This window comes from Amia ocellicauda, chromosome 3 (assembly GCF_036373705.1).
Source record: "Amia ocellicauda isolate fAmiCal2 chromosome 3, fAmiCal2.hap1, whole genome shotgun sequence".
NCBI classification, from domain to species: Eukaryota; Metazoa; Chordata; class Actinopteri; order Amiiformes; family Amiidae; genus Amia; species Amia ocellicauda.
This window is the reverse complement of record NC_089852.1, coordinates 16,349,296-16,376,512: the sequence shown is the minus strand read 5'-3', so window position 1 is coordinate 16,376,512 and position 27,217 is coordinate 16,349,296. Positions and strand designations below refer to the sequence as shown.

The following is a 27,217-nucleotide window of genomic DNA, read 5'->3' as shown; positions in this document are numbered from 1 at the left end:
CTGACAATTTATATTGACTGACCTATACCCACAGACTTCTTGAAACCACCAGATTACCACAAAGTGCTACAGGACTACATTTAATGGGTCTGGATACATTTGATCATAACATATATAGTGTTTATTGACTAGGTAGATACATATTTGTACACAAATAATAATTATAGCCCTTTTTGCTTTTTGATTTATTATATATCTATAGATACAGTGGGGGAAAAAAGTATTTGATCCCCTGCTGATTTTGTACATTTGCCCACTGACAAAGAAATGATCAGTCTATAATTTAGGTGTATTTTAACAGTTAGAGACAGAATAACAACAAAAAAATCCAGAAAAACGCATTTCAAAAAAGTTATACATTGATTTGCATGTTAATGAGGGAAATAAGTATTTGACTCCTTCGACTTAGTACTTGGTGGCAAAACCCTTGTTAGCAATCACAGAGGTCAGACGTTTCTTGTAGTTGGCCACCAGGTTTGCACACATCTCAGGAGGGATTTTGTCCCACTCCTCTTTGCAGATCCTCTCCAAGTCATTAAGGTTTCGAGGCTGACGTTTGGCAACTCGAACCTTCAGCTCCCTCCACAGATTTTCTATGGGATTAAGGTCTGGAGACTGGCTAGGCCACTCCAGGACCTTAATGTGCTTCTTCTTGAGCCACTCCTTTGTTGCCTTGGCTGTGTGTTTTGGGTCATTTTAATGCTGGAATACCCATCCATGACCCATTTTCAATGCCCTGGCTGAGGGAAGGAGGTTCTCACCCAAGATTTGACGGTACATGGCCCCATCCATCGTCCCTTTGATGCGGTGTAGTTGTCCTGTCCCCATTTCAGAAAAACACCCCCAAAGCATAATGTTTCCACCTCCATGTTTGACGGTGGGGATGGTGTTCTTGGGGTCATTCCTCCTCCTCCAAACACGGCGAGTTGAGTTGATGCCAAAGAGCTCGATTTTGGTCTCATCTGACCACAACACTTTCACCTAGTTCTCCTCTGAATCATTCAGATGTTCATTGGCAAACTTCACATGGGCCTGTACATGTGCTTTCTTGAGCAGGGGGACCTTGCGGGCGCTGCAGGATTTCAGTCCTTCACGGCGTAGTGTGTTACCAATTGTTTTCTTGGTGACTATGGTCCCAGCTGCCTTGAGATCATTAACAAGATCCTCCCGTGTAGTTCTGGGCTGATTCCTCACCATTCTCATGATCATTGAAACTCCACGAGGTGAGATCTTGCATGGAGCCCCAGACTGAGGGAGAGTGACAGTTATTTTGTGTTTCTTCCATTGCAAATAATCACACCAACTGTTGTCACCTTCTCACCAAGCTGCTTGGCGATGGTCTTGTAGCCCATTCCAGCCTTGTGTAGGTCTACAATCTTGTCCCTGACATCCTTGGACAGCTCTTTGGACTTGGCCATAGTGGAGAGTTTGGAATCTGATTGATTGATTGCTTCTGTGGACAGGTGTCTTTTATACAGGTAACGAGCTGAGATTAGGAGCACTCCCTTTAAGAGAGTGCTCCTAATCTCAGCTCGTTACCTGTATAAAAGACACCTGGGAGCCAGAAATCTTGCTGATTGATAGGGGATCAAATACTTATTTCCCTCATTAACATGCAATCAATTTATAACTTCTTTGAAATGCATTTTTCTTGATTTTTTTGCTGTTATTCTGTCTCACTGTTAAAATAGACCGACCATTAAAATTATAGACTGATCATTTCTTTGTCAGTGGGCAAACGTACAAAATCAGCAGGGGATCAAATACTTTTTTCCTCTCACTGTATATATATACCTAATATACTTAATTAGGCTGAATGCCTAATACTGCACCAGGATTTGAACCCAGGTCCTGCTAGGTTTCAGACCAAAATGTCATGCAGTGAGCCAGAAAGGACTATATGCTTGCTTGCTTATATGCTTGAATATGGACCTCACACTGCCTTCTCTGGCACACAAACAGCAGAAATAATAATCAGCCAGCACTATATGCAATGAGTCACAAACTACTCACCTATGCGTTCCTCAAATATCTGGTACATCTTACACTGCCCCCGCCCGCAACTAAAACCACCTGATAATCTCTCTGCCACTTGAAATAGGGGAAGTCTTTGCTCTAAGAAAAACATGTGCAAATAAATTACAAAACAACCAATATACATACAAACACACATGCAGTGTTTTCAAAGCTTGGCGAGTGTTCACTCTGCCTACATAAAATTGTACATATCCCAGCTGATGGAACTGATTAAGATAAGAGGTTTGTAAACTTAAGGCATTAAGAAGACTGTTTACAGTTTGCATAAGGTTGACTGATCAACAAGTAATTGCTAAATATAGCCGAAGGAGTCATTGTGGTGAAATTAAATGAATCAACTGAGAACATTGTTTGAAATGACTGTGAATAGTTTTGCAACTGTTTGGTCACAAGGAGAACTTGGCTGAAATCCAAGAAAGCAAGCAAGCAACAAGTTGACTAACTGTAATAAAATTGCAAATGGCTTTAACTGGTCTGAAGAGAATGCACCCGAGGACAGTGGCTTATTTCACTGGAGTGCAGATGTCTCTTTCCAATACCTGCCTCTTGAAGGTGAGCTTAGTATCCCATTCTGTAAGCATGGTGCGCACCAATGCCTCGGATCCGCCATGTCGTGCGCAGTCGCAGAGCTGTGTGTAAAGCAGGCCGCTGTGATCCGTCCCTCTGTGGGTTTGGTTTACGTTCGTGTTAAAAACAGACAGAGATCAACAGTACGAGCGACACAGCCTGACGAGAGAGGACTTTGTGTCTGTTTTATTATTTCTGCTTTACATGATTGTAATCAGCGCAATAAATACACGTTTCTGTTCAGACATATTAGGAAGAGCTGAACGTGTAGAGACGACATTATATTCAGACAAGCGTGTTCACATAAGAATACGTTTCCATGTGCAACAGTAACTACATGTTTGCTATTTAGTATTATTATTATCGTCATCATTTGTGCTGGTATATATGTGTTTTAAATGGCACAGCGTGACTCCCTTAACTTATTACTCTTTCTGCAGATTCGTAACTGCAAACGATACTTTTTGCCGTATTATTATAATGTACTTATCAGACGTCCTTAACCAGGGCAAGTTACAGTTGGAACAAAATACACACGTTTCACATTAATCATCCGGATACAATATAGCAGCTTTAATTGAACTGAAGTGCGCGTCTCAGTCATGGCGTTTATGGACGCATTTATTAAACCAGTCCTTAATGTTTTAGAGGGAAACCCAGATCTGCTGTATTTATTTATTCATTCATTTATCTTGTAAATGGGCGCACGTTAATGAATCGTGTTCCTTCAGGATGACTGTCTCTGGATTGTCCTGCACACATTCAACACACAGCCTGAACACCCGCCAGCTGTCATTCAATATTAATACCGTCGGCTGCTGATGCGATTATTATCCTTCAGTTTATTGGAACTAGTCAGGCGCTGCACCGGTCTGTGTTAATACACTCGGATATGAACTGTATCAGTCATTGTTTCTGTACGTGGATTTCACTCCATGCTGCTAATAAACTGTAATTTCTTCGTGATCGCACACGGCACTTGAGATTTTATCTTCCGACACAATGTGTCTGATCTCCTCCTGTGTCTCAGTCAAACACACACCTCCAATTGTGACAGTGACTGGTGTCCTCAGTGGGCGGGACGGGCGCTGACGGACACGTCTGGCAGCAGATAGTTAACCTCCACAAAACACGGACGCGTCCGCCAGTGGAAACGGGGCACAAGTGTATTATGGCTGTTGAAGCCCACATAGCCGTGTCACAGAGCATGTATGAACTGTGGCATTTTTCTTTAGGCCTCTTATTAAGTTCATCCTGCAACATGTCAATAGGCTTCCGGTCAGGTGATTGGTAGGAGCAATGACAGTCTGATTCTGTGTGGAATAATATCAAGGACTTTCATGTTGAAATACTGAAGTCTCGACCCCCAAATAGACTGACAGACGCAACATATGGCAGAAAGCAGCCACTGTAAAATGTGAACTGTAGTCTTGTCAGTGGTCTGATATGTATTCCACTTATGATTAGCCTGATGTTGTCAGGAGGGAACGTGAATTATTTGATTATTTGGATGGTGTTTTGTTGAAGAGGTATGGAATGAAACAGCTTTTTTAAATTTTGTATATTTTATAATAATATTTTAAACTGAAGATGAGCTGCAAATGTTGACATTACTCATCAGGTCCTGTAGGTTTTACAGGCCTCTCTCCAATCATCAATCACTGGATACCTTGAACACATGGAAATTGTGACTAATTAAGACCCACAATTGGCTCAATTAAGCAGTTAATGATCTGGATAAAAAAAAAAACTGTGGCCCTCTAAGATCAGGGTTGACCACCCCTTGAATAAGTCATGTAACTGTTCCTGAAGTCTCAATCACTGCAGTCATTGTCCTTTTGTACTCCTCCCATAAAATCCCTTGTGAATAACAGCACTTCTGTTGTGCAGCACTAGAGAAGAATTAGAAAGAGGGTTTGAAGCAGCGGAGGAATTCTGTGGGAGATGAGTGAGAATGAAAGCATGACAGATGGAGCTGCAGTGTCATGGTGAATGTGACACAGCTTGTTTTGAAAAATGACATAAGTGTTTGATTCTGGCTGTCGTGTGGAGTTATGAGCTTGTGTATTTGTGGATAGTGTCTTTGTGCCAGTTAGCTATAATACATTGAAGATGAGTGCAATTGGAGTTGTGCTTATTGGGTGTGTGTTGTTAGCAGGCGCAGTGCATGTTGTGTTGTGTGCAAGACTGGAAGTGGGATTGCTTGTGAAGAGAAGGGAAATGGGATGGAGTCAAGACCATTTGAACTGTATTGCAAGAAAAGTACTGCGGGTGAGGGGAGATGCTGAGAGTTTAAGAGGGTAACAGATCTTGTCAGTCCTAGATGCCAAGCAGAAGGGTAAGATGTTGCCGCAGTTGAAGAAAGGTGTAGTGTGGCCAGGGTTAGAATAAGCAATGTCCTGGAAGTGCAGGCTAGTGCTCAAAGGTTTGGTAGCCAAGAGCTTTTTGTGATTGGTTTGTGAGGGAGAACAGATATGGAGTGAATGTTATTAATTAGGGGAGCCGAAAGAGGTCCATGGGTGAGATTTGGTTTAGAGAGAGTGAATCAGTGATTGAAAGTGGGCAGGTGGCAAGTGGCAAGTGCAGTAGAAAGGCCCAAAACAGCTATGTCTTATGTGACATAAGCCAAGTGCTATTGCTATGTCCTTAGTTAGCAAAGAGCTAAGAAAACATATGAGGAGCAAAGGAATGAATGGGAAACCACTCTGAGGCATAGGGGACTATTAGGATATGTGGTACAGAGTTTCTATGTGCCTTTTGATTATGTAAACAAGGTGTGGGATTATATATATATATATATATATATAGTTGTTGTTTTTTTGTCCCTCCCTCAGCAATATTACTATCTGTTGGGTTCCTGACTTTTGATACATATTGTGGGTGTTTGTGAGTTCTGTCTCATGAATGTTAAGTTTATATTTTGGGCATGCAGCTGTGCATAACTTGGGTGACCTGTATGTGATTGACAGTGTTGGGGTCAGTACTGATAAAACGTAATATTTAGTCGCTATTCGTTTCTTGAGGAAAAAGTAATAATAATAGTTTTACATATTAGTTCATTCAAAATGTAGCTTGTTATATTTCTCGTTATATTACCCACTACATCCCTTCCTTTTGCCCTGTGAAACAATGTGACTAATCTCCATAGTCTGGTAATGCATGTTTTAAATGTATACCAAATAAATAAACTTAAACCGTGGGTTACCTTAGTTCTCAGGTCAGTAGTGAAGTAAACTGCAAATGAATCTTCCACACATGTTTTATTAATCAGCAACTTCATTACAAAGGCTCAGCAATAATACAAAACAAAGTAATATGCCGGTAGTCTGCTATAAACTGCATAACAATTAAAACAGTAAATACAAATCGAGTGGAAGCATAGTAGAGATCTCTGTGCACTCAACAACACTAAAATCAAATAATTATTTCAATTTACTATCTTCATTATAACCATTCGCAAAACTAACAGCACTTAATCATTTACTTTAATTGAGATAACCTGTCAATATATATCAATGCAGAAATTAAAAGTGACATCTCTAACCCATACCAGTAAATAAAAAAGCAGAAAAGTTGGTAAAGGCTTATAGTCACTATTATCTGTATTAAACTACATGAACCTTGAATGAAAAAAGTTTTTGAATCCCGCCTTACTTTAATAAATGAAGAAGGTGATTGGCCTGAAACAAAAGACTGACAAGTGTCTTCTGCAAGTGATTGGCTGTGTTCAATCACAGCGAGGACAGGGTTGCTGAGAGTTGGTGCAGCTGCGCAGCAATGTGTTACTGGAGTTAGTGGGTGATGATGTTGGCCCTGCCTGTTGTTGTGGTGAGGTTCAGTCCTGAATGAGGGAGAGTCCTGATAATCTGAGATGGCCATGGTGCTCTGGGAAGTGTGTGGCAGCTGTGTACATTGGCTGTAGTTACATGCATTGTGTTGATGATGTCATTGGATAGGCCCATGGTGTGTCTGGGGTATTTGTAGAAATGGAGCTGAGAAGAAGGCACATGTATGGGAGAGGAGCAATACATCTCCACACAACATATCATGTATACTTTCAAAATACAACATACATGTATGCACTCATCACAAAATACGCCTAATTATACCACTTTTTTGCCCCTTGCCAATGCAGCCATCCTTGCTACCCAACTAATCCAGAATGCACTTACCTTCACTTTTTACCTTCACAATTACATGTCTCAGGTGCTTCAAAATAAGGGAAAAACTAAAACACTTGGGACACTACATTTCTCCTCTACAAATAACAGCATCATTCATCACTTACACATTTGATTTGATAATATTTTGAAATTGAGCCTGGTTTGGTGCATTTGTACATCTTCTTATCATTGATGTTAGTTTATGCCTTGATGTATGATGTGCATCCTCTCTCAGGTCACCTTGAGAAACCTTTGACAGCTGCCCATTCAATAATCGCTAGTTTCACATCTCGAGATGTGTGTGAAGCGTGCGGCTTCAGCTAACAGAGTTACAGCATGTTCACTCTTTCTTCCCCAAAAAATTGTATCTGGTTAGCTGACGCCTGTCTGATGATTCAACACATCTATACAGTGGTGTGATCTGTGAGTCATGGGACAGCCTCTCCTCTTCCCCGCTATGAGAAGTGGCCAGACCTGGCAGTTATCTCAAACGGTCAAATGAAATGTTGTTGAGCACATTGCCTGCTGTCCTGTGACTAATTGCTCACTATGTGGCCCCCCACGCTCCCTCCCGAATAAAAATTCAAAGTCACTGTAGGAATTTGAGAAGAAACAAAAATCGGAATTTAGTATGATTAGTATATCACTGTTATTAAGGCGTGTTAAAACTTCAATGCATTGTCACTTCTGTAGCCCAGTTGCTGTTGATGACACTACTGTGCCTTATTGGATTTAGAATAGGGGTCATTCAGGTACAAGTGGAAATGCTAATTCCTACCTTTCAGTTTCCATTCTGAGGGAAGTGAAAGAATGCCTGCAGTATACATTGTTGTAGGGTGTTGCCCTGAAGTGTCCCTAGTGTCTGTCTGCTTTGTGAACTCATGGTGAAAGGACACCATGACCTTTGAACCATTCATCCACTCTCTATCAATCAATGCAGCAGCACTCTGTCATCACACAGTACATTCATACACATGTTTCTCACATCCAAACACAAACATGCAAAAAACCATGCAATATAAAGGTGTGTACAGTGCTCCTCTTTTCAGGAAGTCTCATCATTTTCTCATCATATATATGTTTCACATTGTATCATATTGAATACACCAGTCTGAATCCATAACAAACTGTGTCATTTTAGAATATACAAAAGCTTGCAGGCTATTTACAGGATGTAGTTATGGGACTTTGGGACAAGGTGTCATTCACAGTGTACCATGTTCAGGTACATTGATCTCTGTTCCATAAAATTCCCTTACAAAGCCCAGTAAAGTCAGGTTCGTTGGCGGCCGAAAAACTATTCCATATGCCATCAAACTGTTCAAATCAATGTCTCAGCTATTCTACATTTTTAGCTGACAGAGTGATACATGTGTAAGATTTGCCACACTACCACTACATATAAACTGCATGTACAAAAACATGACTTTGAACACATTTACTACATATAAAGCCACCGGTTCTGTACACACTCCACAAATTGAGAGAAAGGTCGTCTTTAGGAAAAGTGCACACATCACATCTAAAATTCACCCACGCAAATGGGGCCAGAATGGAGTGGATAGCCCATATGTATGTACCTGACATTTGTCTGTTTTCAGATGTATACCTGGATCAACTGACAGCCATCTGCTCCTGTCAAATGTCTTGGCTTTCAACATGCTGATTAAATGAGCCATTACAACTTGTCATGTGCACAGTGAGTAGCAATTTGTTATTTGAATGCACGCCCGGACCTAACTGTTAATGGTCTCTAAAAGCAATTCCATAACAGTGATTTATTTCTGTGGCTTCCAGCAGTTTAACCCAAGCATTTCCTGACACTTCCACTTGCCCTGTAGGTCACACAACATTCAATACACTTACATCTCTGTGGCAAAAACATGTTCAGGCACATCTTCAATTTAAATGTAGGCACAAGGTTTATCTTTATATGTACTATGTCCACCTTAAAGCAAAACAAACATGACAACAAACACTGAGCAAATCATTGTAATCATAACCAAAAACAATCACTGTCACACTACAAAACAGGGGTATGACAGGGGCATAGAGGTTAGTGCTGCTGCCCCACAGGTCCTGTTACTCAGGTTCAATTCCAGCCTTGGGTGTTTGCCTGTGTGGAGATTGCATACTCTCCCCATGGATGTGTAGGCTTTCATCAAGTGCTCTGCTTTCCTCCCACATCACAGAGAACTGCTGCTGAGGTTGAACTACTACTAGTCATGTGTGTTCTGTCTGGCAATTGACAGGGTAACCCGGGGTGTGCCCTGCCTTGAACCATGTGTCTGATGGGTTAGACTCCTGGATGAAGCAGTTCCTGAAGATGGATGGATGAATAGAATACACAACAGCTGAAGGTCTAGGGTTGGTCAGCTGTATTCCACCTCACTAACTTTGCCATAGAATCCCACTGATACCGGGATGGTCCATGGTACTGACTCTTGACATACACATGGTAAAGTTTTAGCATCTGCCTGAAAGGCCCCACATTTCAAATTCACATTTCCATGCACAGATGTATTTAACTGTACTGTACATTCAAATACACCCTGTTTCTTAGCCTGCCGGTGTTGGTTATGTCACTCCACAAACCACTTGTAAGACACTGCTGATGCTTTTCAATCAATCAGCTGGCATGGCAAGTATTCTAATCAGGAGAAACACAGACTGATAACAAAAGGAAAGCAAACAAGAAGAAACATAATATGAAAGACAAATTCTAATTATTCCACTTCAAACTGAGTCTGAGGTTATCACACACAGTGGAACTAGGTAACTTTAGCTACTTAAACTGTTGAAAAAAGCTGTAGCTGTTGAAAAAGCTGAAATGAAAATAAAGACTCCAAAAAATAAATCAGATGATAATACTGCACACCTCCAGCTGTTGCCCTTAACAATTAATATGTCCTTACTGTAGCTTGGATGGCTTGTCGCCTTGTGTTGCTATGCAAGGTGGTGAATCTGCACTGAGCACTTTCCTATTCTGGGGATGCGTGAACAGCACAGGGAAGGGCTGAATGTTGCTTTTCCCCTCCAGTTCTCGTCTCCCTAGACGTAGGAACAGGGACACATGCTGATCTGGGCCACAGTGGAAAAAAACAAGTTGAATCTTATAAATAGATCTTGGCACTCGGCAGGTGCTGAGAAGCAGAGCGTCCCTCCACGAACCGCAAAAACGCACCCGCAGGTTGTATACTAGACGTTGTTATTGGACCGTCACTCGGATCGCATTACAAAAGGCCATTTGAAGAGATTGAGGGCTCTGTATAGCAACCATTATATAATGTGTTTAAAAATGGAAACAAGGGCATCTGGAAAGTGGACAGCTGGATCACGCTGTTCTATATGACGTGTGCTTGCTCTGGCTATGGACACATTTGCAAGAAACAAAAAAAAAAAAAAGGCACTGTGATGAATGAAGAGGGGGCTGAATCACCACAGTAGGACTTTTCACAACCTCGCAATGTAAAAAATTAAATAAACCCTTTGATTAAAGGGTGGCTCACCTTTGTGACAGAACCGGGCTGTTGCATGGCAAGGGATCTAAGACAACCGTTAAAAGGAGCAGTCTGGGGTTGAACTTCATTTAGTGCAAATATGCTTTATCGTTACATTGGACATGAATAGACTCCTAGTAAAAAAAACAACCTAAACAAGACACTCTCCCCTTCTCCTGGAGAGCTGCTAGATTGAATGAACCAGCCAGTCACTGGGTGTCTTAATGTATCTGCATGCCCTCGTTTATTACAACCCATCCTTTGCCTATATATGGCCAATGCCCTGGTCTCAACAGTGGATCAAACAGATGGATGGGTTTGTAGTGAGGTAACATTCCCTGTCTCTGTTATGGAGACTGTATGCACCGCGGTTAAAATACTTCTGAAACCAAATGCTGCAATTATTCTTCCATAACAAGAACAGGAATCATTGATTTTGAGGGGAGAGCAAGTCAAAATCTTTCGGTGACACTGCCAAGCCTAATTGAGACTACAAATCTGACCACCAAGCAAGATTCCACATGGTTTCAGGGAGCAGGAGAAGCATGTCTACAATTATGCAGAGAACGGTAGACCAGCAGGCAACCAACATACTTGTTTTTGTTGTTTCCACTGCAAACTATTAAAAAAGATGTTTCATAGTGTGGTACAGAAAATCAATAGGCATGTTTTTTAAAGCATCATAAATCAATCCTAGCTGCACAGAATGCCTACTGGATACCAAGTAGTTATGTTAAAAAAAAAAAAACAAGCAAAAACTACTACCCCCTGGTGTCACTGCATTTCCTAGAGCACAAAACTAAATAATAAAGAACAGCAATACAATACAGCAATGGGATTTTATTCAATTTCAAAAACTGAAGGCATGTTCTCTTTCAAGCATCATGCTTCCTGCAAACCAAACTATTTCATCTCTCATACTCAACCAGCTTGTCTTTGGCTGTTTAAACCCCATTTGAAAACAACAAAACTTGTTTATCTGTAAGTCAAATACTAGTGATCATTTTTAAATCCTTCAAATCAAAAAGGAAGACCATGTGCGCAAGCATCAATCATGGGTTGATGAAACACAAATCAATGGTTTACCTTTTGTTTCTAGTGTAAAACTTAAAACGTAATGCTGCAGGTTTAGTTCGGAAAACCTGTGGGATCCACCAAAAGGAAAGTACAACTGCACAGTATGCATTTTTATTTATTTATATAAAAAAGGAAGTCATCATTACAGTCCCTTATTAATAAAGAATAAATATTTACAAGTGCATCCAGCCAGACTAAAATAGTTCCTGAATCCAACAAGCTTTCAATATTGTGCTTAGATACATGGGGGAAGAAAATTTCATATAAAAATACTATACAGAGAATACATCTTTAATATTACACATTTAAAAATACACATTAATATTAATGCATACATCATATATCATTCAAAATGCATAGGGATGGAGACGAGGCGAATTTAAAGCCTTAAATTGCTTGAGTAAAAACTTTTTCAGAAGCACAACTTTAGGCTTCCAGAGAATATTGCATATAAAACACTTAGCAATATTTCAGTGTCAGATATGGCACATTTAGATACATACATACAACAGGTCAGGTATTGAACATTTAAAAAAATACCAAAGGTTGTAGGTAAAAACAATACTTTATATCTCTGGATAATTAAAAACACGCAGTCACCATTCCACTCAGCTTAGTGTCTGACCTCACGATTTCAATGAAACAAACGCACCTTTACAAAAAGTAACATAAATTAACCCAAAAATAAACCATCTGGTTAATTTTTAAAGGGGCCAACTATAGTTACATAACAACATTTTTGGGAAAGGAAAAACAAAATCAACAGTGGGGGGAAGCATTTCAGAGAAAGCTCTTGGCGAGTCAAAGTCTGAATCAAACACAGATCATAACTGTTCTTTTGAGAGTTCTCAAAAATCTTACAGAACAAAGGGAGCTTTCTAATGTATGGTAAATAGACCCTTCTTGTGCTTTCCAACAAGGGACAAAAAAGATCAGGGAAAGGGCAGGGAAATAATACTTACTAATCCAATGATAATGCTATGTAACCAAGTATTTGGCAGCACGAGTTACTCTGGGAGTGAATGAAGCACAGTGTCAAAAAATACCCACACAGGCTTTAAATACCCCATGAAAAATAAAGTAATTCCTTAAAATAGTTTAAAATTAAATCAGCCACATTCTTTCCCTCTGTCGTTCACAAAGTTAACATATTTTTTCTGTTTTCCAATATGGCCGTAGGTGAAATGGCAGTCTACTTTTAATTTAAAAAAATACAATAAAAAACAGTAAAAGATCATAGGCTTTGGGTGTGCTGTCAGGTTCCTACCTATTGGTTTTTGGCTTAATAAATGTTTACTTATGCAATCAAAAGCATTGGCACGATACACCAAAACCAGATAACGTACAACAGCATTGAAAATCACCCATGAAAAACAAGAGTAACAAAGTTGTCCCATGGATTCCAGAAAATAAACACATAAAGCAGAAGTTAATGGATAATGGACTTGTCGTGGTCACTTCCAACAGGGCAAAGGGCTTTTTTTAAATAAATGGGCAAATTCTCCTCCAGCAGTTACATGCTCTACATAGTTCCTAGCAAATATAAGGGGGGGTCAACAGTATGAACTTCGATTCAAGTCATCTTGTTTGTACATCTTACATAGCCATTACTCACTCAACTCAAGTAACCTCTACAGCATACACAGGGTGAAAAAACCGCAGACCTACACAGTACACAAACATCAAACCAAGTACAACAAATCAGTAAGGAGTGGTGTATATATATATATATATATATATACCACTATATATATATATATATATATATACCACTATATATATATATATATATATATATATATATATATATATATATATGTATATTCACAAATTGAAAAGGTTGCAAAAGTGCAGCACTGTATCAGGTAAACCACCCCTTGGTGCATGCAACAGAAGTAGCATATGGTCCTCATAAGAACAAAGTAAAAAATTCAACTAGTGAAGTAATATTACTTGTCTGAATTTTCAAATTGTTTTTGTTAGAGCTGGGAGCTTGTGAGCACCAGAAAAGCAGGCCCAAAACTGGTGCTCAGGTAAGTGCTTTTTAAAAGCAGTTGTGTTGTGTGAGTAATGCAAACTCAAAGTTGATGCAAGTGCAACCAGAATATATTTAAAAGTGTATAGCAATCAATAATAATAATAATAATAATAATAATAATAATAATAATAATAATAATAATAATAATAAGCATAACAATAATAATAATAAGATGATAGGGGAAACAATACCATCTACAGGTCAACTATAAGACAGTAATCTGAACTGAACTGACCGATTTCAGTGAGGATGCCTCAGACTAACAAAACACCCATGGTGCGACTAAACCCCAAAATAACAATGTTAAAGAACAAATGTGAAAATATAAATACATATTTGGTACTAGATGAAAATCCTATTTCTTTTCTGAAACCACCTCGTGGCTTCGGACATGTGAACCTCAACACAGACACTAATACAAGAGCAGTAATATTTAGCACCGTATGAAAGAGAAATTAAATAGCAAGAGGATACTTCCAAACAGTTAAAGTGTGTAGTCAGTGTGGCATAAAGGCTCCTCAAGTAAATTAAAGAATCATTTGCAGTGAAACAGTGGGAGAGTGCAGTATATAAGCAGTGTTACTTTGTAAAGGAAATAGTTGGTTCAAATTGTGAAACACTAATGATAAAACAAAACTATTAAGGAGCTGTGATGCAATGACTATTCTGAAGAAGTTCATTCTTGCTTTGATAAGAATTAGGGATTAATTTATCCTTTTTCAGCCAGTGTCCATAGTCCTGACATCTGTTAGTAATCAAGAGCTAAGATTTGACCTGAGTGAAGAAATTACTCTTCTCAGAGGTTTCAATGCCTGAACTTAAAACGAGAGAGTGAGCTGTTGCTTTTTAGGCACCTGTTCTTGAGTGGCGCAGGAAAACGTGTCTGTGATATTTGGCAAGGAATAACAGATGACGGCTCTGCTTTGCATTTAGTTATAAACAAAGTGTGCTGTGTAGTCACCAGCATGGAGATTTATAGTTTCTATAGGAAAGAAAAGTGTGCGTTTGTCTGTGTGTATGCGTGTGTCAAAGACGGCGTGTGTGTGTGTGTGTGTGTGTGTGTGTGTGAGTGTTTTGTGCGTGTCGGTGTGTGTTTTGTGGGTGTGCGTGAATGAGAGGGGTGATTTCGAGACTGTGAAAGAGATACATATTTGTGTGTTTTATTACCAAGCCCTGTTTTCGAGGCTGCTGGATTCCTTGCTTGCTTGCATGAAAAAAAATCTTCAGAAAATGACCAAACAAAACATGACCATTACAACCTGAACCACAATCCCTTCTGACACAGGACTTCTAAGGGATAATGGGTTTGACAGCACCTTTCTGTTGTTGTTGTTTTTCACTTTAAACTTTGGCTCCATAATTCCTCATAGAAGCAGACACTGCCTTGCATTCTCCCTGCCCGTCCCAGCATGTGCTTTAGTAGGCCCCAATGCAGTAACTCCTGCACACGGCATCTCACAACCACAACTTTCAGGAACTCCAACAGTATTTGAAGCAGACGGATTTAAACAGTTAAACTTCAGAAGAAGGGGGAGAAGTAGGGGTGGGGAGGACAATCAAACAAACAAACAAACAAAACAAAAACAGAACTAAATACTAAAATAGAAACCTTTCTCCAGGGGAAATAAGGGTGCTTTTTTCCTCGAGCTTTTTCAGAGGTCCATTGTGCTAGTCTTGTTCTCTCTGCCTCCGGAGAGCTTGGCTTGCAGGTCCTCGCACTCCTCCTCTTCCTCAGCGTGGGCCGCCTGGGCCAGGGGGTTGCGGCTAATCACCAGTTCCAGTTTGTCCCCGGCCTCTGTGATCAGAGGCACGGCCAAGCAGCAGTCGAAATCCCGGGTGCGGACATGGTTCACCTGGGGACCGGAGAACAAACATTGGGGTTTACATGCTGCGCAAAGTCAGTTATAGTCAGTTATATAGATGGGTTCAGATTTAATTTTAACTAACTAGTGCCCAATGACCCCCACAAAAAGAAGTATTAACATGAAAAAACTAAAATTGAGCATAATTTTGCACTTTGGTCCTTACCATTTGCAAGTTCTAATGCATGTACAGTGGGGGGAAAAAGTATTTGATCCCCTGCTGATTTTGTAAGTTTGCCCACTGACAAAGAAATGATTAGTCTATAATTTTAATGGTAGGTGTATTTTAACAGTGAGAGACAGAATAACAACAAAAAAATCCAGAAAAACGCATTTCAAAAAAGTTATAAATTGATTTGCATGTTAATGAGGGAAATAAGTATTTGATCCCCTATCAATCTGCAAGATTTCTGGCTCCCAGGTGTCTTTTATACAGGTAACGAGCTGAGATTAGGAGCACTCTCTTAAAGGGAGAGCTTCTAATCTCAGCTCGTTACCTGTATAAAAGACACCTGTCCACAGAAGCAATCAATCAATCAGATTCCAAACTCTCCACCATGGCCAAGACCAAAGAGCTGTCCAAGGATGTCAGGGACAAGATTGTAGACCTACACAAGGCTGGAATGGGCTACAAGACCATCGCCAAGCAGCTTGGTGAGAAGGTGACAACAGTTGGTGCGATTATTTGCAAATGGAAGAAACACAAAATAACTGTCAGTCTCCCTCGGTCTGGGGCTCCATGCAAGATCTAACCTCGTGGAGTTTCAATGATCATGAGAACGGTGAGGAATCAGCCCAGAACTACACGGGAGGATCTTGTTAATGATCTCAAGGCAGCTGGGACCATAGTCACCAAGAAAACAATTGGTAACACACTAGGCCGTGAAGAACTGAAATCCTGCAGTGCCCGCAAGGTCCCCCTGCTCAAGAAAGCACATGTACAGGCCCGTCTGAAGTTTGCCAATGAACATCTGAATGATTCAGAGGAGAACTTGGTGAAAGTGTTGTGGTCAGATGAGACCAAAATCGAACTCTTTGGCATCAACTCAACTCGCCGTGTTTGGAGGAGGAGGAATGACCCCAAGAACACCATCCCCACCGTCAAACATGGAGGTGGAAACATTATGCTTTGGGGGTGTTTTTCTGCTAAGGGGACAGGACAACTGCCCCGCATCAAAGGGACGATGGACGGGGCCATGTACCGTCAAATCTTGGATGAGAACCTCCTTCTCTCAGCCAGGGCATTGAAAATGGGTCATGGATGGGTATTCCAGCATGACAATGACCCAAAACACACAGCCAAGGCAACAAAGGAGTGGCTCAAGAAGAAGCACATTAAGGTCCTGGAGTGGCCAAGCCAGTCTCCAGACCTTAATCCCATAGAACATTTGTGGAGGGAGCTGAAGGTTCGAGTTGCCAAACGTCAGCCTCAAAACCTTAATGACTTGGAGAGGATCTGCAATGAGGAGTGGGACAAAATCCCTCCTGAGATGTGTGCAAACCTGGTGGCCAACTACAAGAAACGTCTGACCTCTGTGATTGCCAACAAGGGTTTTGCCACCAAGTACTAAGTCGAAGGGGTCAAATACTTATTTCCCTCATGAACATGCAAATCAATTTATAACTATTTTGAAATGCGTTTTTCTGGATTTTTTTGTTGTTATTCTGTCTCTCACTGTTAAAATACACCTACCATTAAAATTATAGACTGATCATTTCTTTGTCAGTGGGCAAACGTACAAAATCAGCAGGGGATCAAATACTTTTTTCCCCCACTGTAGCTTTATTCCAACTTATCCTAATGAACTGGGTCTAATCCCTCATTTGTATTATTATTATTATTTAACAGATGTCCCTACCAAGGGTAGCTTACAGGTATCACCAAATCTACCCATTTAAAGAAAGGACACTGCACCGAATTCAACTATTATTACAAAATGCAACCTTTTTTGATTATTGTCAGATTTGACCTGATTTGGAGATGGTTTAGGTGAAAGATTTCACTAAGAAACCGAGGTTTCTTCCACCTCCACCTTATAGCAGTGTTCTTCACACCCAGTTCTCAAGAGTCACAATGTTGTAGACTTTAAAAGTCTCTTTCATTCAGCAGCTGCTCTGGATCAAGGAAAGGGGTTTGACTGGCTCAGCTAAGTGAATAATTAGTTCAGTTCAGTTACCCAAGGCAGAACTCAGGTGGAATGAAAACCAGCCCTGACCAAAAGTATGTCTTTCTCCCCCATACATGCTAGGACAAAGATGGCCAGCCTTTTGTGTTTTTGCGCTTCGACAAACACATTTAGGTGCCCATCAGTTTAGGACAGCAATGAGATTCCATTGCTGGAAAGAATTTGATGTTTTGAAATCTGCAGATGCACCAATAAAACACTACACTGTCTTCCATAAATGAGCCTCACGATGAGGAGGAAATGAAGATGATGACAGCCAGGATGATGATCATTCTGTAGTGGTATTATTAGTGTACAGAAGATTACAAGATAGGTTACAGGAAAGAGAGGGCACTCTGGTGTTTAGTAGCTCATCAAGCCCTACATTTTATCCCGAAAGATGGCCTGTTGGGTTTTTGTTTTCCCTCATTGATACTCAAAGGGACCAGGTTTTTGGAGCGGGCCCACTGCTGCAGTTCACTGAGAAAGGGCAAACAGCTGACAAGAACTCAGTGAACCATTGCTTGTGTGTGGGTTGCTGTGCTGGAACAACATCTAAATTAGGCTTTACCACATATACTGAAACCGAACAACCCAATGTTTACCGAGTACACATATTTCAGCTGCTTATTTTGAACTGGCTGACTGGGTTTTTACAACAAAGTTATTAAAAGAATGTTGTTGTTTTTTATATTTATTTTACAGAACCGCATCTCATGAACACATTCTAATAGGATCTGTATTTCTTCCCCGACCACTACAGTTTAAAGTGTCTATTATTATTATTATGTTTTTATTTGCAATACAAAGATAATACATCGATAATACATAGATCTGAGCTGAACTGCATTTAATACAATCACAAAAGCTTTATCCAAGTTGAATGGTCCTTTGTTTTTCAAGAGCTGCAGAACTTTTGATATATTGGGCTTTTTAATAATCTAACAATGATTTAAGAAATTAAGAAATCCTACTTCACCACCTCCACTGCATCCATGTCTAAGTTCTTAAATATTACAGATTAGTGTTCAGTAAGGTTACAGCCAAGTCTTGCATTTCAAGCTTTCGAGTAATCATCTCCAAACACGGACAGGCTGTATCTAAAGGGATGGCCAATTTCTTATGTATTTCTACTCTCAGCCCTCTCCAAACACTAGGGTTTCAGATAACTCCTGTTGTAACTTCTTAACCAAAAGCCAATGTAATCCAATTTGCTTTTTGCTTTCTCCATCACATCACTGCCACCTCAACGCAATCTGATACACAACCATCACTGGCAATAACTAGCTCAAATACAGGCTCCATCCAGCTAACCAAAGCCACTGAAAAGTAAAGTCACACAATCGGAATCAAGCTGACATTTCAAACACAGCAGAGACTGTGTAAATGGCAACATTGTCATGCACACTTCAAACCTAAACCTTCTCAGTCTTTGCTCTGTTATATATTACTATCAATGTAAGCAATCAACACTGCAATATGTTTGTTGGCTTTAACGCTGTGTGAAGGGCTAGATTAAATTTGCCATGGTCAAGCTGCCATGGTCAAGATTATATGGAGGCATTGAAGATTTTGATACTGAAGAAACCATTGACCAGTATAATTTGCCACACAGTTATGACCAAGTGACTGTAATTATGGATAAATTACAATGTAAACATATCTAAGAAGGAAATTTGAATAAAATGGAGACATATGGGAACAAGCAACTATGCCAAATGGAAAGAATCTCTCTGAACCAATCAAATCAAACCAGGAGAGTACTTTAATGATATGAAATTCCTACCATGCAATGACACTTATGACATTTCCTGACTATGTATCTGGCTCATTGCCAGTTTCACAATGCAGGTTGGCAAAAGGACTGTTTGTGGCCGATTGGTCATGGTTTTTGCATGTTTCTCAAAACACGTTATGGGAAATAATAGGATGGAGTGCTTGATGTACACACATGGAGAAGTAAACTAAAGCAAAACAGTAGGCATCTGTTCTTCCACATAAACAAACAGAATTTTAATGTTAACCCACGTATAGATATGAACATCACATACAGGTCCCTTTAAATCAGCCTTTAAGATAATACCTCAGCAAAGGGTGTGCAAACCAGTGACTTGTATTGCTCTTGAGGGAAGTGTGCAGACATGGGAATATTGATAATTAAGAAATAAAGTGGCCAAACCATTAATCAGTTGTTACTATTATTATTATTATTATTATTATTATTATTATTATTATTATTATTATTTATTTCTAAGCAGACGCCCTTATCCAGGGCGACTTACAAAATCAAAACATCTATTGTCACATTTTAGATACATACTTTGTTTGAAAGTGTGCTTGCCAGATACATATTTTGATAGACAAATTAGAAAATGCTTTGTTATTATCTGAACTGCACATTTTACCTCTGAAATGCTTGAACATTATGGATCTCTATGGGAATATGAGCCAAGCTGGAGCAAGAAATGTAAGAGGTAATCTAGTTTGCATTTCAGTTGCTATTTACATATGTATTTTAATTCAAATTTAAATAATGGGAATTCCTCCAAATTATTTCAAATACATTTAAAATACCATTCAATAACAGGCTTATTCACCTGTTTCACCTTGTTCATCAAGATGAGTACACCTCTATAAATTGTCAAGCATTCAACTCTATCATCTTCTCAAACGTTGACAGTTAAGCTAAAACAGATAGGTAATTTCAATTTAACATGATCCACTCTGCCACATAAATCACAATAAATCATAAATTACATTTTCGTGTAATCAATAAAGAAATGTCCGATGTTTGAAAGAAATTAAACATATTTCCCATATTTGCAGTTGTATTTAGTTTTGGTAGTGAAGACCTACATTTGTAAATGAAAAAATATATACTGCATCTGCATTTAGATTTCTTCAAGACAAATTATACAAATCTAAGGTTTCTGTCACAATGTGAAACTGCTCAGGGACAGCCAGGTTCTAGCCTTGCAGATAACAGATACTGGAACATCATAGGATAGACAACTTCTGATGCCCACTCATGCTCAGCTGCAACACAGCTCTTGTGCCTGCACTGCTAATCCCAAAGGAAAGCTTGTGTACTGTTAATATTTCCATCTGAGCTTTCCTTTTCATAATTGGCATAATTGTTTAATTAACAGCACAGATTTTATTGTGGTCTCCATGCCTAATACAGTGCATTTAATTGTCTGCATTCCCAAAATCACATTTAAAATTGTCACGTAAAACAACTTAAAACCTTGAATATGGTAAAGACCTTTTGACCATGTTTGCAAGGGACTTGAAAAATGATCACTGAAGTGTCAGTTAACTGGTAAGATTTGGTATTCCAAATTCTTGATTAACCAAAGTGCTTTAAACTCACAGTATCAGCTAGATTATTTCTTTAAAGATGACACTGAAATTTTTGGTCCAGCAGAGATTTGAGATGCTTTGAATTATACACGTAAATGGAAGAGTTAGGGACACAGGGGTTACATCACAACCAAGGTAGCTTGTGTACTTTTCTGTCATAACAGGTCATTGCTTACAGTTCACCTAAACTGCACTTTGTGATAGTGTCTGGTTACTTGTGATGATTGCACTGTAGCAATCCACTTCCTGGACGCTTCCTTGGAAGGTGGTGAAATTGTAGCAGTCCAGGAATCAAGGCTGACTTAATACCAGACAATTACAAAATCAAAGCGAGGTCAATATTTGTAAAACATGATTTCCCCAAAGTAGAGTGGTATACAGTGAGGGAAAAAAGTATTTGATCCCCTGCTGATTTTGTACGTTTGCCCACTAACAAAAAAATGATCAGTCTATAATTTTAATGGTAGGTGTATTTTAACAGTGAGAGACAGAATAACAAGAAAAAAATCCAGAAAAACGCATTTCAAAAAAGTTATACATTGATTTGCATGTTAATGAGGGAAATAAGTATTTGACCCCTTCGACTTAGTACTTGGTGGCAAAACCCTTGTTGGCAATCACAGAGGTCATACGTTTCTCGTAGTTGGCCACCAGGTTTGCACACATCTCAGGAGGGATTTTGTCCCACTCCTCTTTGCAGATCCTCTCCAAGTCATCAAGGTTTCGAGGCTGACGTTTGGCAACTCGAACCTTCAGCTCCCTCCACAAATGTTCTATGGGATTAAGGTCTGGAGACTGGCTAGGCCACTCCAGGACCTTAATGTGCTTCTTCTTGAGCCACTCCTATGTTGCCTTGGCTGTGTGTTTTGGGTCATTGTCATGCTGGAATACCCATCCATGACCCATTTTCAATGCCCTGGCTGAGGGAAGGAGGTTCTCACCCAAGATTTGACGGTACATGGCCCCGTCCATTGTCCCTTTGATGCGGTGCAGTTGTCCTGTCCCCTTAGCAGAAAAACACCCCCAAAGCATAATGTTTCCACCTCCATGTTTGATGGTGGGGATGGTGTTCTTGGCGTCATTCCTCCTCCTCCAAACACGGCGAGTTGAGTTGATGTCAAAGAGCTCGATTTTGGTCTCATTTGACCACAACTATTTCACCCAGTTCTCCTCTGAATCATTCAGATGTTGGCAAACTTCAGACGGGCCTGTACATGTGCTTTCTTGAGCAGGGGGGCCTTGCGGGCGCTGCAGGATTTCAGTCCTTCACGGCGTAGTGTGTTACCAATTGTTTTCTTGGTGACTACAGTCCCAGCTGCCTTGAGATCATTAACAAGATCCACCTGTGTAGTTCTGGGCTGATTCCTCACCGTTCTCATGATCATTGAAACTCCATGAAGTGAGATCTTGCATGGAGCCCCAGACTGAGGGAGACTGACAGTTATTTTGTGTTTCTTCCATTTACGAAAAATCACACCAACTGTTGTCACCTTCTCACCAAGCTGCTTGGCGATGGTCTTGTAGCCCATTCCAGCCTTGTGTAGGTCTACAATCTTGTCCCTGACATCCTTGGACAGCTCTTTGGTCTTGGCCATGGTGGAGAGTTTGGAATCTGATTGATTGATTGCTTCTGTGGACAGGTGTCTTTTATACAGGTAACGAGCTGAGATTAGGAACACTCCCTTTAAGAGAGTGCTCCTAATCTCAGCTCGTTACCTGTATAAAAGACACCTGGGAGCCAGAAATCTTGCTGATTGATAGGGGATCAAATACTTATTTCCCTCATTAACATGCAAATCAATTTATAACTTTTTTGAAATGCGTTTTTCTGGATTTTTTTGTTGTTATTCTGTCTCTCACTGTTAAAATACACCTACCATTAAAATTATAGACTGATCATTTATTTGTCAGTGGGCAAACGTACAAAATCAGCAGGGGATCAAATACTTTTTTCCTTCACTGTAAATACCAACCTCCTGAATACCCCCCACCCACCACTGATCTATAAGTTCAAGCTACCAGACTGAGGTGTTTGTGAGAGCTCCCTTTTCTCTCGGGTGTTGTGCCACAGTTCCATTTTCTCTGCCGGGGCTTCTCATTTTAACGTAGTGGGGCTGTGTACCCCAAAGTCCTGGGCCAGATACCTGTAGAATCCTGTCATATGGCTTTAGCCCCCCTCGATCAGCTGGCCCTTCAGGACGAATCATGTTCACGTAAACCCCCTTCTCCAGGAAACCATCTGAAACACTGAAGCCAAAGTCCTCACTCTCAGGGTCCTTCATGACTGTGACCTGGAACACCACAAAGCTTTGTTATTGCACCAAGGCTTGTCACAGTAGAGGACTTTACAGAGTAACCTGAAGTGTGACCTACATGGTATCATGACATCACAGCGCATCCTAATACAACGCGGACAATAAGAGTGAATGCCAGTTACAGTGCAGTGCCATCAGCATGCCAACAATTACAGTGCTTGTCCTATAAAGAGCATCCTTGTCACAGAGCATAATCCTACAATTTAATTTCCTTTTTATTATTACACTGCACTGTCTTTGGCATGCACTGTTTTTGTCCGTGCTGTAAGAGTCAATGTTTATTGCACTTAGTTGTTAATGACTTTAGACATTATTTACCATGCAGCAATGTTGTTGTGGTCTTGGTTTTACTGTAATGGTGTGTGAAAACTCAACCAGTCATCCAGCCAGACATTAATTCAAACAGAGAACTTTCACAACAAAATGCATCAAGGTATGTAAATAGAGATAGAGGTACAGATGATTAAAACAATTAGCAACACATTTTAACATTTAGGTATTTGTTTTCACACATGATACAAACATGCTGCTAAGTGATATAAGTTAGAAAGGGGTTGAATGTTGATCAGTCAATTACAGAGTAACATACTATAAAGTCTGACAGCAACGGGGCATATATACTGTATAGATGAGAAATGGAGTTAACTAAGATTAGTACACTTTATTGCCAGCCTGGATAGCTAACTATTTGCCTGTCTTGAGGGTAAACCCTTATGCAATTGTACCCTGGTACATTTACCATAGGATTTGTGCACTTTTAACAGTTTTACAATAGATTAACAATGGTTTCCTTTGGGTTCAACAAGCCTTCACTGTCCTTGACTCTTTACCATGGGAATGTCATGAATATTTCAAAAGCATGTTCATGTAAATTCATTAGGAGTGTTGTAAAGAACAGTGTGGTAATGTTGAAATCATAAGAAACCACTGTAAAACTATGGTACACCCACAGTAAAACCATGTTCAAACCACCACAATCCTATGGTACATTTCCCAAGGTGCACTCGCACGAGGGTAGACAGAAGCCATGCAGTGGCTGTACCGTCTGCCGCTCACCCGTACCTTGTGCAGCTCCAGTGGAGTTGGAGACATGATCTCTTGCATCTCCTCCTTGATCCTCCGTGACTCCCACGTCTTCTCGCTCCCCCGGCTGGAGCTCTTGTTCTTTCCGTCTTCATTGAGATGAGTTGCTTTCCTCAGCGGGCTCAGCCCCGGCACGCTGACGGAATCCATGTGCGGCTTGTTTCCGTCCACACCTAAGCTGAGCGCACTGCCGGTCATTATTGATGCCTGCGATTGAAAGCAAAAGGCCCCGGCGCCGAGTATTAAAACAACCACATCCTGGCAGGAAACAGATAACAGCTGATCTGCATTAAGTGAAGTGAGGCACAGAGGATCAGTTTTCATTTAAAGTACAAATACAGCAATGTTGTCAGATAAAAAAAATGCAAAGTGGTACTCTGTTCTGGTATTCTGAAATTATTCTCCATACAGTGGATCACAAATGTTTTTTAGATTAAGGAATTATGGAAATATACGTGTATATAATTTTGCTGTAATTGATCAGTTATAAGCATTATGTGGTACCATTAAATTACATATATTCTGCTGTAAAAGAAACTGTGAACAAAATATCAATAATAATAATAATAATAATAATAATAATAATAATAATAATAATAATAATAATAATAATATGAATACATTGACTGAAGCAAATATGTTTTTTCCATTTCAGCAGGCACAAATGATTCGTGAATTCCCCTGCAAATCAGTTAACCTGGGGAACATTACTGATGAGACAATCAAGTCAAGTCAATCTCAAGTTCATTTATTCATTTGTTATCAATACAGCTCAAACAATTTCTGTCAGCCTGTATCAGAGGGATGAGCTGAGCATATCTGAATAGTGTGCACAGAAATCAACCACAGCAGGAACCCACAGAGGTACTGCAAAGGAAAATTAAATGTCTTAAGAAAACAATGAAAGGTAAGTAGATATATAGATCAATACTATTCACAAAATTATAGATTTTTTTTTTTTTTAAGTGCACAGCAATTTAAATGGGTACAGAAATCTGAGCTCTGGTGACAATACGTCAAGAAAGGGATCTTGAAGCCTCGGACCCATTTCTCAGATCCATTTCTGCCAGTACTAATTGGCTAAAACCTGTGTTCTTCAATGCTTCCTGTCCACATTTAATAAATGTGTAGCATTTGGCACTCACTTTGAAACTTAGCTTATGATACTGACAGATTAGTTATATATTACACTATTTAGAGAGAAATCACTACAATAATATTAGAGAACAGTATACTAAAGAAGGCTGTAATGTAATTAACTTTTCCTTGCATAATACAAAAAAGAATATAAAAATACATTTACATTGTTACCGTTAAGTAAATAAATAAGTCTATTCTAGTAAATGAGGAGGAATTAACTAATCAGAATTGTATTATCTGTCATCTTTATGAACACATGCTGGAGGCAAGATTTTGATGAAGACAAACTTCTTCATAGCATATGGCACAATTTCAAAGTCCTTTTCCAGACAGCCATATTGATTCGAGTCAATCTCTATGACTAATAAAAGCAAAAGAGTAAAAAACAACTTTCCTATGGACTAGTAAAACCTGCCAAAGGGAAACATGCTTGATAAAGATGCTAGACTTTAGTTAAATGTGGTCATTGGGAGATTATGTAAATGTACCAAGAAAATTGAATATTTAGTTAAAAAATATATAAAATTAAAGGAAATAACAAAAAATACAATTAACTGCACAACAAAACCTTTACAGGGACAGATAAGTGCTCTCAGTAGTCCCAGATTATTCTCACATTTCAAGCCATGTTTTCCAATGAGTGTCTGGGTGATGCACAATGAGAAATATCACTTTACTTTGCAATTTTAATATTAAAAAGAATGCAGACACATTCTAAACTCTGCCCTGGTGTAGATATTAAATTAAAATATCATAGCTTAATAATAAATACAGATTTTTACAATCCAACTATACTGGTTAGGTGGACAGACAAAAAAGAGAAAATGATCAGAATTGACTTGAATGTTTCAGGAGTCTGTTCAAAAATACACAGCTTCAAAATTGCATTTAATATTTGGGGGTGCTGTGGTACTGACTTCCCTGCTTTCAAATAGTCAAGCAAATCACAAGATTTATGAGTGGTGAGCATATGGTACCACAGTTAGACAGCACAGAGAATTGCTCTGGCAAGGTATCAAGAGGGAGGGAGAAGAGGAGAAACCCAGGGGATTTTGAGAGTGCAGGTGTGACCTGAATCCATGAGAAACATTCCTCTGTCCACTGAAGCAGAGTGACTTCTGTGTGGATTATATTTTGTAATTCTTACTGGGAGTTGTATGTGTTGGACAGTACTGATTTTAACCTCTTCATTGGTAATGGGAAATCTGCAGCTAAATAGATTTTGTAAAGAAAAAAGACAACTATACAGCATCAGTAGAAATATGCTAAGTTTTCATTGAAGTCTGAAGCAACAGGGAAATGTGACTCAACTGAACAGATTCTAATGTTACCTTAAAAAATGATTTCTACTATTTGATCTTCCAAAATAGGCAATAATTATACTTAAAAATCCCTTTCCTTAAGGTATCTAATATGTAAGTGTTTGTGCATACACAAATCATATTGTTACACAATGTCAGAATGGTTGACCACTGGGTTGCAGATCTTGGTAAGGAATGTTATTTTTTGCTGGAAAAGTTTTATTCGACTCTTGAAGGGCTATTGGTAGGGAAAGCAGATCAGTTGTTGTAATCGGGATTGTCAGTGGCGCCGAGTTATGCAGTAGAAAGAAGCACCATCATCATGGGGTCACTTAAATATGATAAAACATCAGTAATCCCTTCTGATCCCTTAAACACTTCCTGCCCTATTGCTGATGGATGGCAACAGACAGTTAATTGTTACACCTAATAAATACTGCATTACTCTCTAACCAAACAAAAGCCAACTGTCGTCATTTCGGTATGCACACTTTGTGAAATTAAGTCCCTTCACTTCAGCACAAAGATGGGGCAGATGAAATGCCCCTCTCTTCACGCCTTTTCTTACAGAGCCCAGACACAATAAAATGGGCTTCCTTCCCCCCA

The 27,217-nt window shown here is 39.6% G+C and overlaps 1 protein-coding gene and 1 long non-coding RNA gene across 4 annotated transcripts in view; one reads left to right on the top strand and one right to left on the bottom strand.

Moving 5' to 3' along the window:
* The first annotated feature begins 2,500 nt into the window (after positions 1–2,500).
* On the top strand, positions 2,501–9,602 carry LOC136747271 (uncharacterized). The gene is made up of 3 exons (XR_010816460.1): positions 2,501–2,589; positions 8,369–8,466; positions 9,020–9,602. It is a non-coding gene; the product is annotated as an uncharacterized LOC136747271 (long non-coding RNA).
* Positions 9,603–13,153: 3,551 nt separating this feature from the next.
* The window catches only part of grip2b (glutamate receptor interacting protein 2b), a 129,035-nt gene continuing 114,971 nt past the window's right edge, over positions 13,154–27,217 (bottom strand). For all 3 annotated transcript variants that reach the window (XM_066698315.1, XM_066698316.1, XM_066698317.1), the window contains exons 22-24: positions 24,150–24,377; positions 22,917–23,063; positions 13,154–15,235 (exon numbers count right to left, since the gene is read on the bottom strand). In XM_066698315.1, the coding sequence (XP_066554412.1) occupies positions 15,035–15,235; positions 22,917–23,063; positions 24,150–24,377 (576 nt within the window). In that variant the 3' untranslated portion in view covers positions 13,154–15,034. The remainder of the gene's footprint in view (positions 15,236–22,916; positions 23,064–24,149; positions 24,378–27,217) is intronic.